Consider the following 12,678-nt stretch of genomic DNA (forward strand, 5'->3'; position numbering starts at 1 on the left):
TATAGAGTAAAAAAAATTATTTTAAAACCTATGTATATGTATATGTTTATATATACGTAGGTATGTTAAAAATTATTGTAAACTTATGTATGCATATATTTATGTATATATACATATATATGTATGCTAAAAGTTATTTCAAACAAGTGTGTATATATATACTTATAAATATAAGTTCGTAGATTAATTAAAGAAGACCATACGGTAGAGTAATGAATTATCGTCTTAGCATTACACGAAGATTCAACACACACTCAGATAAAAGGGGAAATAATCTGTGATGATACCAGAAGTTTTTACGAGGAAAACCCGTAAAGGAAAAAATCTACGGTATCTGGCCCAGCTATAAAAGTCCATTTTATGTTCATAATTACAGAGATACCGGACGAGAAATGGAAACTATATTTTTCAGATTATAACGTTGACTGACTGCGTCTGGTTGGTGGTGATCGATGGCGCTTAGCAGAGGTCGACGACGATCGACGATGGTCGACTGCAATCGACGGTGGTTGACGACGGGGGTCGGCGGTGGTCGACGGTGGTCGACGACGGAGGTCGGCGGTGTTTGATGACAATCGACGGTGATGCTGAACTGCAACTTCTCCTCAATATCTAAGGCTTTCTCTCCATACTTCAACCCCTCTCATGAGAGGGATGAAACTCTATTTATAGTGTTCTGGGTGCAATTAATGTAGGAATATTAATAATTTTGATCGGACGATCCGGAGAGCTTCCCTCAATCATATGACGTTTTATGGACATTTGAGTGGCTTAATGATTTCAGAATTGAGTGAACTTGGGCTTGTTGGATTCGTCTTGTCGAGCCACTTAATTAGAGTGTAAACTTGTCATATTCGAAAACCCTTTGATCTTCCAAATATGTCCAGAAATCATCTAAGTGTGGTTCAATGACTTGTTTGTTGGATTCGTCTTGTCGAGCCGCTTAATTAGAGTGTAAACTTGTCATATTCGAAAACACTTTGATCTTCCAAATATGTCCAGAAATCATATAAGTGTGGTTCAATGACTTGATATGAGCTTGATTTGACTCATATTTGGCTAGTTTTCATATCATTAGGTTCGTTTCATCAAGTCGGTCAGTTTGACTATAAGCTTGCTAAAATCATTCATTAAGTCGGTCAGTTTGACTATAAGCTTGCTAAAATCAAAGTTCTGGATGACTTTTTATCAAGATTTAAATGTTTCATGCTTAAAATATCGTCTCGAGATTCGTGTCGGATAATAAAAATATGTTGGTGGCGTATCAGTTGCGCCCCTATTTTCGGGCGAGATCAAATTCATCCGAAAATATTAAGATCTGCAGCTTCTTCTTCCTTTATTTTATTTATTTATTTTTTTTATCTTTATTATTATTATTATATATATATATATATATTGACAAATTTTGGAATTTCAACCGGCCAGGCTGAGGTAGAAAGAAAATTCGCGAGTGCAGTTGATGGAGCAAATTTTTTTTTCTTCTTTATTTTTATATTTTTTCAAAAAATTTATTAATGAGCATTTAATGACTTCATCACTTTTTCAATTTATAAATAATACTAAAGAAGAGGCAGTAGAGTTGCTATGGTGCGTCGTGACAGTGCATCGCGGCGGCGTGACGCATTGCGGCGCGTTGCTGGGATGTGTTGCCGCGGTGCTTTGCTGCGGAGCGTTGCGGAGGCGCGTTGCAGCGGTACGTTGCGGCGGCGTGACGCTGCGACACCACATGTTGCGGCGAGGCGTTGGCGGCGGGGTGTCGTGGCGCCGTGGCGGAGCGTCGCAACGAAGCGTTGCGGTTGTGTGCTGTGACGACGCGTTGTGGCGTGCGTCGTGGCGAAGCGTGGCGGCGGGGCCTTGCGGCAACACAACGAGTTGCGGCGGAGAGTTGCAGGGAAGAACTGCGGAGAAGAGTTGCGGTGCAGAGTTCCGGAGAAGAGTTGTGGCGAAGAGTTCCAGTGAAGCGTGACATCTGGGCGATGTGATGCGTTGTGGCGGTGTGCCACGGCGGTACAGCGCGGCGACACATTGCGACAGTGTGTCGCGGCGGGGTGTCGGGGCAACACGCGGCGTTGCGGCGGTGTGCCACGGCGACTTGTTGCGACGGAGCGTCGCAGTGATGGGTTGAGGAGATGCGTCACGACAAAACGTTGGGGCGGTGTGCCGAGACGACGTGTTACGAAGGTGCGTCAGGTGACACGTTGTGGCTAAGTGTTTAGGAGACGCGTTCCAGTGGAGCGATGCGTTGCGGTGAAGACTTGCACTGCAAAGTTACGGTGCTAAGTTGCTATGCCGAGTAATGTCGTCTCTGCCCTGAGTTGCAGGCAATCATCGGGATCTTCTTTCTTGTTGATGTTGCGCATTTTGGAGGAGATTCTCGTGTCGCTCTTGCATGTTCAGGAGGTGATGAAGAAAATTATGTAGTTTTCCTGCCACGTTTTGAGGGGAAGATTTTCTTGCTTATGTGGTTGCGATATCTGGAGACTCCCTGACGATCATCAGATATAATGGAATTTTAGGGAGGTGATGCCGACTCTAATTGAAGATGAACTGATTTGGTGTAGCCCTTGTACAAGTATATATTGGTCTTTGTAGTATTTTTAACCAAGCGATGTAGTATTTGTAGATAATAACAATATATTTCTCTATACGTCTTTGACGTTGCTTATGAGGTTGTTGTGTCTTCTCAACAGTAAGAAATTTTGCAATTAAAGTTAGCACACTCTTTATGAAGAGTCGCCCATCTTCTGCGGTTCATGCTTTCCGAGGTTGGACCCTCTCAGGCCTAAGTCCTATAGGAGCTCGAATAGACACCTTCTGAGACTCGTAGTCTTCTGAGGTTTTTGAGTTGAGACTCTATAAATCACATACTTTTGTGGAGTCTTTCTAGTGAGGACCCTGTCCACTACTAGCTTTTCATCGAGAGTTGCCTTTTGGGCTTGATTTACAAAGACATGGTTGAAAGAAGAATTCATTAAAGATGTAAGACCGGTTCTAAGTTGTATAACCGAAGATGCTCAACGGTATTAAATCGTAATGAACAAATTCATATGAAATCCATTGAGGGTGGTTGACTTATTCTAGGTTGTTGGCCGAAGCTTTTGCTTGACGGCCGTAACCTGTTATGGAAGAGGTCGAAGGAAATCCATCAAGGATTTTTGACCTATCCGAGGCTATATGTCGAAACTTTTGCTTGACGATTGTAGCCTATAATGAAAGAGGTTGAATCAAGTCCCCTTGGGATTGATTAAGTCTCGAATAAGGTGTCAGAGATACTCTGCATTTCTTAAGACTAGGGTGTAGATCGCAATAGACCGTATGCTTTCTTGAAAATATGGTTGCAGTCATACTCAAGAAAAATATTTGACAACTTATTAGTTGCTTCTTTTGAATCATTTTGCCCCCAAGTTTGGCTTTTTTCATGTAAGCTTAGAAGACAACCCATGTATCAGGCCTTAATAAGATCAGCTTCTTGATCTAGTTGAAGAAAAACTCCAATACGGTGAGGTGGCGTTGAGGAAGTGTTATTTACGATGATGGTTGTCTCCCAGTACATGAGCGATTCTCGTAGATATGTAATTTGAATGAAATGTGGGATGACTTGCCCACCACAATCGTGTTTGGGATGTTAATATGAACAACCTTTCGAGACTACGGTAAAAGCTGCCCCCCAGTCTGGAAGAAGTTGTGGAATATTGTGTTTGGAAAAGATGTGAGAAGACTTGTGCCCAGGACTTTGACGTGAACGACCTTTCGAGACTGCAATGAAGGCTGCCTCCCCCCCCCCCCCCCCCACGAATGAAGAATGCATCAGAGATGATTTTCATGATGTGAAGGAGGTTCCTTCACCATTTGGATGAAGTACATCATTGGGAAAGAAAGTAGGGGCTCAGTGTCATAGATTTGAAGAAAATATCGAACCAAAAAGGGAAAAAACCACGGGGTCTCGCCCAATTATAAAAATCCACTATAGATTGATGATTACAGAGATCACTTGTCTCACATACGGGAAATGAAAACTATATTTTTCAGATTACAACGTTGATTGAAAGCGTCTGGTTGGTGGTGATTGATGATGCTTGGCGGAGGTCGACACGATCGGCGATGGTCTTCGGCGGTTGGCGATGGTCGACTGCAATCGACGGTATTCAACGACGATCGGCAGTGATGCTGCACTGCAGCTTCTTCTCAAGATCTCAGACTCTCTCTCTAGACTTCAGCCCCCCCTCATGAGAGGGATGATGCTCTATGTATAGTGCTCTGGGTGCAATTAATGCAGGAATATTAATAATTTTGATCAGATGATCCGGAGAGCTTCTCTCGATCATATGACGTATTATGGACATTTGAGTGGCTTAATGATGTCAAAGTTGAGTGAACTTGAGCTCATTGGATTTGTTTTGTCGAGTCGCTTGATTCGAATATAAACTTGTCATATTCGACAACCCTTTGATCTTTCAAATATGTCTGGAAATCATCTAAGTGTGGTTCAATGACTTGATCCGGGCTTGATTTGACTCGAATTGGGCTAGTTTTTATATCATTAGGTTCGTCTCACAAGCCGATCAGTTTGACTATAAGTTTGCTGACATCAGAGTTCTGGATGACTTTTTATCAAGATTTGAATGTTTCATGTTTAAAATATAGTCTCGAGATTCATGTCGGATGATGAAAATATGCTGGTGGCATATCAATGGATAATTCACTTAATAATCTCATGTTATGAGGTCGTTTTATGTGATATTGTTTCTCTTTCAATGCAATGTCAATGTACTTGTACATGTGAATCCAAGAAATATGTGGCCTGTGATGTGAATGATGAAATTGCCTAAGTTGCATGTGAATGTGTGTTACCTATCTTTCCTTGTATTTGAGAGTGAGTGCATGTTTATTTACTACTTTTCTTATAATAGATAAGATAATGGGGAAAAAAAATTAAATTGATGGATGAGAGATATATGAAACAAATGAAATTCTTCTCTACTCAGTAAGATGAAAAAAGGTTTGATGTATTTAAAAATTTAAAAGGTTTATATTTTTCTTTTATATAACATGAATTAAAAGTGATCTAAAAGAAATATTTACATTAAAATAAAATCTCTTCTATTTCAATTTAAAAGTTATTTAAGTTTTAAAAACACATGAAATGAATTTTTGCTTCAATTTAAAATGCTCTAAAATTTAAAAGTCATTTCAAATTAATAAACTCATAAAAAATAAGTGTTTATATCAAACTTCTTTTAAATTTTAAATCAAACTATTAAGAAAGAAATTTTATATTTCAACTAAATAAGCTCTAATCTCTTAAAATTATAGAGAAGCTCAAGTAGAAGAACTTCAAACTTCTTAAGAACTTCTAAAGAAATTTCTATTAGAAACTCTTTTCAAAAAGAAAATTCTTTTTTTTCAAAATCTAAAAGAAAATATTTTCGAAGCTGTGACTTCCTTCGAGGAGTTCTCATAAGAAATTATTCTCTTAGGAAATCTTGTCTTTAAAACTTAAAAGGAATTTTATTTCAAAAATTCTTTCAAATAACTTATTCTATTTAAATTTCTTTTGAATAATATTAATGAATCTAAAAAAGAGCCCTTTCTTTATAAATGATCAATCAAAATCTTTTTGAATCTCTTAAAACATTTTTCAAAGAGAAATCTCTTCTCCATTTTCAAAAGAAAGTTTTTCTCAAAACCCTTAAGCTTTAGGAATTTAAAATATAGGCTTGTCAGGCTCTTTTCACTTGCTTAGCCTAGACAAGAATTATATATTCATATAAATTGAGTGAAGTTGACCCCCTAACCTGTACTTTAGTCAGTGAAGAGACAACTTCCTCTTTGATTTGTATTGCAAAGAAGATCAAATAGAAATAGAAAGAAAAATGTAAATAGCAGTTTATATAAATATTTTGATGATAAAATTATTACTTGTGCTATCATCGACTTGTGGAACGCCAAGATGGGGCCTCTAACCTCGAGGAATGCCTAATGATCTTCACCCGTCGCTCGTACCGGTGAGCACCATGCTCCATGAAAGGAATGAAACAATGTCTCACCCATGTTAACGAAGTGTAACTCACCCTTGTGAGGCTTCCAGGAGGAGCTATAGTAAATCTCGAACCAATACCAAACCTTAGTAGATGAAATCATAATTTGGAAGTTCTATAAAACTTGGCATCTGCGGTGGTCCGATACAAAATTTCTAACCAACTTTAGCTCACAAAGAGCTAGTAATATCAAATGCACCTTTTTATTCAAAATCAAAGTAATTGCATCCCAGTAAGGATGTGGCTTGAGTCCTCTATCCTTGTGATTTTGCCTCCAAATAACCCCACAAAGTAGCGGTTATGACTAGTCCTCTGACCGGGTGGTTCTTGCTAAATGACATCTTTATATTACGGTCACAACCGCAACTCATATGTTCCTCAATTGCTCTGTACCCTTTGGTTTGTGAATCATAAGGGTACAATTAATTGACATAAAAACTTATGTTAGTTATGGTCAACTTAAATTTGTCCCCTTAGACAAACTTCCACCCCATATCTATAAGGATCTCTTAGACGATGCAACCCGCGGCGGGTGACAAGAATCCTTAAGTCAGGCTGGGTCGACTACATTCTCTGACTAAGTAGATCAATGACCACGATAGTCCGGGATGAAGAAACCATGCAATATTGATCGGGTTTCTTCTTCTTACCCGCGCCATCCACTTTAAGCATCAAGTGGTGAATTTGAAAATTTAACGTTCTAAGTTTGTTGCTATTATATGTTGAATGCTTAATTATTAATGATTAGTCTTAATCAAAAGTGCTCTCCTGTTATGGGGAGGGATAATTAACCATAGGGGCTTACGCCTATGTGAAACCTCAAACCCCAGATCAAAATGACATCGCCAAATGAGGTTGAAATCTTTGGGTAGTGTCTTATCTTCAACCCAATCTGCTCTCTGAAAATTTGACCCTTCAAAGCTCTCAAAAAAATAGAAATAAAAAAAATTGTAGAGAGTTGTCTTAGAGAGCGGTCATAAATTTTTGAGGCCCATTGCGGTCCCAACATCTTATAAAATTTTCCTTCTAGTCTAAGTGGTACTTTTCTATCACACAATAGGCCTGATGCCTTTCTTCACCTCAACAAACCAAGTTGAATTCTACAAATAACATCCTCATCTATATCACCATCATTTTGAACAATATACCCTAGATATGTAAAACGTGCACACCTTTTAATGATTTGATCACCCATAGTTTCAACTCTGCCACTAAAGCTAGTACTACTAAAATTACATTCCATGTATTCAATTTTAGATCTACTAAAACGAAGGCCTTAGGCCTTTAGACTCTAAGGCCTTTAGACTCTAATGTAAACCTCCATAATTCAAGTTTTTTCTGAACTCCTTCTGATCTAATCTTGTCCACAAGAAAGATATCATTAATAAAAAACTTACACCAAGGTACATCTTCCTGTATATGTCTAGTAAGAGCATCCAAAACTAAAGGAAAAAAAAAAGAATTTTAATGATGGATATCATTATATGATAAATAGGAAAACAAAAAAAAAATGTTGTTAATGTTAGGGTTTGCCTTATAAGATGAAGGAGGAATCAAAGAAGAACCTTGGACTTATCAAGTAGGATGAAGATAGGACTGGGGCTTAAAATAGAAACTAATGTTTACAACTTATAAACTAATCACATGATTGATTACACATGTACTTTAATTTTTAATCCTTATATAAATTACTTCAAAATATCAGAATATAAAACCTCGATTAAGAAAATGGAATTAAACGGATTCAAAATTATAAGTAGCATTCTATACCTCTTACATGCCAATATAACTTGTGTACACATAACTTGCACGATGATCATAGATTTAACTAATTTCTTAACACTTAAAATTGTTTCATATTAGAATAATCTATGCCTAATTCTTACCCATGTGAATTATTCACCTAAATAAAAAGGAAATGTAGAGACACTCGCATGAAACTAGAACCTGCCCAGCTCAAACATGTCTCTAGTCATAGATCACTTGTTCGAGTTTGAAGTATTTTCCCAAATTTTGTTCAACTCTCCCCCTTTTTGTACAGAACTCTTCTAAGGTATAGTAGTATGTTTAGAGCTTAGTCAGTTTGACAATTGTACTTGCCTGGTAATTCTTAATCAACGCAGAAGAAGGGTTCATTTAGGAGACAACAGCTGTTTGAAGAAGCATCTGTGAAATTGTTGAAGAAGAAGTTATGGCGACTGTTACAATTTTTTTTTTTAAAAAAATAGATCGCTGTTTTCTTGCCGCTACCGCAGGTAGCCAGTTTTGGTGGGAAAACACAACTTTCAGCTGCATTTTTTTGAGAATGCAAACAAAATATAGATTTGTCAAACTAAAAAAACTCTCACGCGACGCCACATTACCATGGCAATGCTGCCCCAAATGCACCTGAAATATATTCAACTTGCCTTTTTTTTTTGGCTTTACACTTGTGCCAGTCTTGATCCATATCAAAGACAGAAGAACATTTTTTTCTTATTTATTTATTTTCTATTAATGTAGAAAATAAAATCCCTATAATTATAGTGAACCTCCCAAGGTAAATTTGGTAAGGCCACTTTATTCCGAAAGCTATCAAATCAGAGGCTTCATCGAGAAAATTAGTGACCACTTTCAACAAAACAACGACTTCACCCAATAAAATGGTGACCACTTCCAATTAAGTCAACAACTTTTTCCATAATTAGCTACTTCACCACATTAACGACTTCATCAAGTAAGTTTATGACTTCAGATCAAGATTTTAGCAACATTGATAGATCAATATCAACTAAAATCTATAATGTTATGTATTATGGTACATGCTTCTACAACAAAAAAAACATTAGGTACAAAATTCACTTTTCAATGATTTAATGAAATTCAACCATTTCCCTCTCTAGATTCTTCCTTTTTATTCTCTTTTTCACATCTTATCATACGTTATCTCTCTAGATTCTTTTTCTTCATATTCTCGAGAGCCATGCAAGTTGAGTACTGATATTTGTCAAGAACATATTTAGATTCATCAAGTTCGGTATGCCAAATCCGATTCCCTAAACACATTTATGTGCCAAATGTTGGGGGGAAAAATGCATCTAATGAATTAAGATAACATATCCGATCTAGATTTTTTTCTCCTCTGCCAAGTTCGTGCCACCAATTGATGCTAAATTATGCCTTCAACTATGGGCATATTTTTTCTTATGGACTGTTTCCCTCTCCTGACTATGTTCGTTTAATAAAAAAATCTACAAGTTTGTCACATGCTAACATGGTCTAAAGCAGGAAACTTTTAAAAAAAAAAGAATGGTAAGAAAAAAAAAGGAAAAAATATAACATTAAAGAAGGTCATAAAAATATCCCTCCTTTATTCTCTTGTCCACTTAATCTGATGGTGCCAATTAATCCTACGTCGGATTTTGATGTCGATAAATGTGGTGGGTTGTTAGATATCAAATTCATTAGTATAATTTAAATGCAAAAAAAAACGAAGCTAAAAATAGCATGTAAAAAAAAAGTTAAATTTGCATTTCAATTGCGATGACTAGTTTTTTTTATTGGCCCACACACATTAGCCATGCTTATATAATTTCTCCCCACCTCTTTCTTTGAGGGCAGGAGGGAGAGAGTTGAGTTCTATAGCTTTTGAGCTTGGCTCCAGCGCATAAGTGCTGAGAAAGTTACATAAGGAATTTAGTAGCGTCTAACTCCTCCTCCTCCTCCTCCGTCTTCGCTCCGCTCCCGTTTGTTGTACATCCTTTTTTGCTTTCTTTTGTTCAAAACTCCTCGTCTTCGCTCCGCTCCCGTCTGTTGTACATCCTTTTTTGCTTTCTTTTGTTCAAAATGTCTCACGGTCCGTGGGCTCTGACGGCGGGCATTTTAGGTGAAGTGTAAACCACAAGTAGTACTTGGATTAATGTTTGTTGAATTTTCTCTTGTGAAACCTAGCTTGGTTGTATGGTGATCGATGAAGACCGTATAGAAAATAGTATAATTTGATTCAGAGGCGGGCCTAGATAGGGTACTGGGGGCCTCAAATTCAAATTTTTATGGGAGGACAATTTGGATTTTTGCTTCTCATGGAATATCACTTTGTTTTTTTATTGTCCTAGCCACCCCTCGAAAAATAGGCTTAGTCGCGCCCCTGAATTTTGATTAACCAGAACTTCATATGCAATTTGCTTGACAGATAATTATAATCGCTCAAAATTTTACCGTTCATAAGGGATCAATATATATTTTTTTGGTTTTGTCGAATATGAAAAAAGTATTTATCTCATAAATTTTGAGAGTATCTATTTAACTACCATTATTATTTAATAGGAATTATTTAGAAAAGCTAGTTAATATAAACCCCTGCAAAAATTTCATTGAATGTATGTCATCATTGGACATAAAATGCAAATAAATTTAATATTATGTCCCCTGTTTTCTTATTTCCTAAAAAGCCGACATGGCCTTACTCCCTAACATATTTCCAATGAAATATGTTATATGAAAACAACTTCCCTTCTCTTTTCAGTCAATTATATTACCCTAAATTTTGACACTAGCTAACATATCTCTATTGGTTGTTCATTTCAGGAAATGTTATCTCATTTATGGTGTTCCTTGCTCCAATGTAAAGCCAACCTCGATCCCTCCTATTTCTTGTCTTGCTTCTTAACCTTATTGTAATAGTCCATTTATGTGTACGTGTATTTAAATGCAGTTCAACATTTTATCGCATCTACAAGAAAAGATCAACGGAAGGATTTCAGGCAGTACCTTATGTGGTGGCTTTATTCAGCGCCATGCTCTGGCTTTACTATGCAGTTATTAAAACTAATGTCATGCTTCTTATCATCATCAACTCCATTGGCTGCATCATCGAAACAATCTATTTGGCTATTTTCCTCGCATATGCACATAAGAAAGCTCGGGTATATCTCTTTTCATATAAGGATTATGCAATAATTCGGAAAATAAGTCTTTGTTAACAAACTAATTGGACTTGCAGGTATATGCTGCAAAACTAATCTTATTATTGGACGGGGGAGTTTTCTCTTTAATAGTGCTCTCAACTGTAGTATTTTCGGAAGGCGACACGCGTGTGAAAATTGTCGGATGGATTTGTGTAGCATTTGCAGTAGGCGTCTTTGCTGCTCCGCTAAGCATCATGGTGAGATTAGGAAAAGAAAACAATAGATTATCATTTTCAGACATCAAAATTTTAATAACAACATATCTTAAGCAGGGCAATGGCTTAATATTCAATTCTTTTGATTTTGCAGAAACTAGTAATAGCAACAAAAAGCGTGGAATTCATGCCATTTAACCTGTCATTCTTTCTCACTCTTTGCGCTGTAGCATGGTTCTCCTATGGATTGCTTATAAAGGATCTATATGTAATGGTGAGTTTTTTTGGCCTTTATTGCGAAGTAAAATTAACAGGAATGGCGCTCTGTTAATTTTAAAACAATGATAGAGCCTTTATGTACTAGTAATTTGGCATTGATACTTGTATAATGGTTGTGCAGCTGCCAAATGTGTTGGGTTTCATGTTTGGAGTAGCGCAAATGATTCTCTACCAAGCCTACAAGAAGCAAAGTGAGGGAAAGAAGAAAGATAAAGTGGCAGGGATGAAGAACAAAACAATCAAAGAAGAAGCAATTGAAAAAGAGAAGGAGATATGTTACGAAGAGTGGACAAACAAGGTGAAACAAAACAAGGAAAATGACATGGTGCCGGTCTAAACTTGTATCAGTACATTCAGGGCTGCTTTCTTCCTATATAGCTTTCACCTAAAGCTTTTTTGTCTCTCTCTCCCTTTGTTTTAAGTGTTTATGACAATGAATGTTTATCCTTCTTTTTCTTTTTCTTTTTTTGTTTTTTTTTCTTTGGGGTTAAGGATGCCTTGCGGTCCTATATCAATAAGAATAAATATGAATATACACTCTTCTAAAAAACTCTAAATGATGTATGATTTTGTGTCAAGTGGATTGCTCCAAGTTTATAAGAAAATTGTGATGTATTATTTTTTTATAGAAGTATCTATCATAAATAATCATATATTATAGTTTTGACCGTGAATTAAGGCGTCAAAGCTAATTGGCCATTCCTTACATTTTGCATAATTGACATTCTAATTTTAGTAAAGAAATGGCTTAATTGATATATACATTTTTTATTGTTCTATTAGTTTGTTGGATATACTTCATAAATCAATCTAGTTTGTGAAATCTTTTCAAACGGAGATGATTAAGCATGGCCACACACACACACACACACACACACACACATGGAGTTGGGAAGAGAGAGTACACTGACTTCATGAAGGCTAAAATAAATCACTTCCTTTATTATGTTTAATTAGAAATTTTAAATATTGTGAAGGAAGCATCAAAGAATTTAACATTTATGATGCTTATATCTATATAGTCAATTAACATTTTCTTGTTAGAGACTCTCGTATAGCAAGCTCGCTATCAAACTAGAGTCCTTGAGACAAGCAAGAGACCTGGCTAAACATTTTTTAATGTATAATATGGGTGTCAATTTCTCATCTTCATCAAATGAATGTATTAGCCATAGAGGAACAAATGACCGCTATTAATTAGTTGTCAACCCTAACAATAAGTCTTAATAATAGTAATGTGCTAGGTACTACCCTGCTAAA

General features: G+C 36.6%; 1 protein-coding gene across 1 annotated transcript; it reads left to right on the forward strand.

Annotated features, from left to right (window-relative positions):
- Positions 1 to 9,808: 9,808 nt before the first annotated feature.
- LOC110024840 (bidirectional sugar transporter SWEET14-like) lies at positions 9,809 to 11,828 on the forward strand. Its single transcript, XM_020725012.1, has 6 exons — positions 9,809 to 9,903; positions 10,605 to 10,641; positions 10,732 to 10,942; positions 11,020 to 11,181; positions 11,294 to 11,413; positions 11,540 to 11,828. The coding sequence occupies exons 1-6, from the start codon at positions 9,864 to 9,866 to the stop codon at positions 11,753 to 11,755; spliced, it is 786 nt and encodes a 261-aa protein (XP_020580671.1). The 5' UTR covers positions 9,809 to 9,863; the 3' UTR covers positions 11,756 to 11,828.
- The last annotated feature ends 850 nt before the right edge of the window (positions 11,829 to 12,678 follow it).

The sequence above is a fragment of the Phalaenopsis equestris genome, unplaced genomic scaffold (assembly GCF_001263595.1).
Source record: "Phalaenopsis equestris unplaced genomic scaffold, ASM126359v1 Scaffold000276, whole genome shotgun sequence".
Taxonomy (NCBI): Eukaryota; Viridiplantae; Streptophyta; class Magnoliopsida; order Asparagales; family Orchidaceae; genus Phalaenopsis; species Phalaenopsis equestris.

What these genes read in the sequence shown, in the direction of transcription:
- LOC110024840 (XM_020725012.1), top strand. Translation starts at nt 9,864, where the DNA reads ATGTCTCACGGTCCGTGGGCTCTGACGGCGGGCATTTTAG. An exon ending in TCTGACGGCGGGCATTTTAG is followed by an intron (nt 9,904 to 10,604) that starts GTGAAGTGTAAA and finishes TGTTCATTTCAG; the next exon opens with GAAATGTTATCTCATTTATG. An exon ending in ATGCACATAAGAAAGCTCGG is followed by an intron (nt 10,943 to 11,019) that starts GTATATCTCTTT and finishes TTGGACTTGCAG; the next exon opens with GTATATGCTGCAAAACTAAT.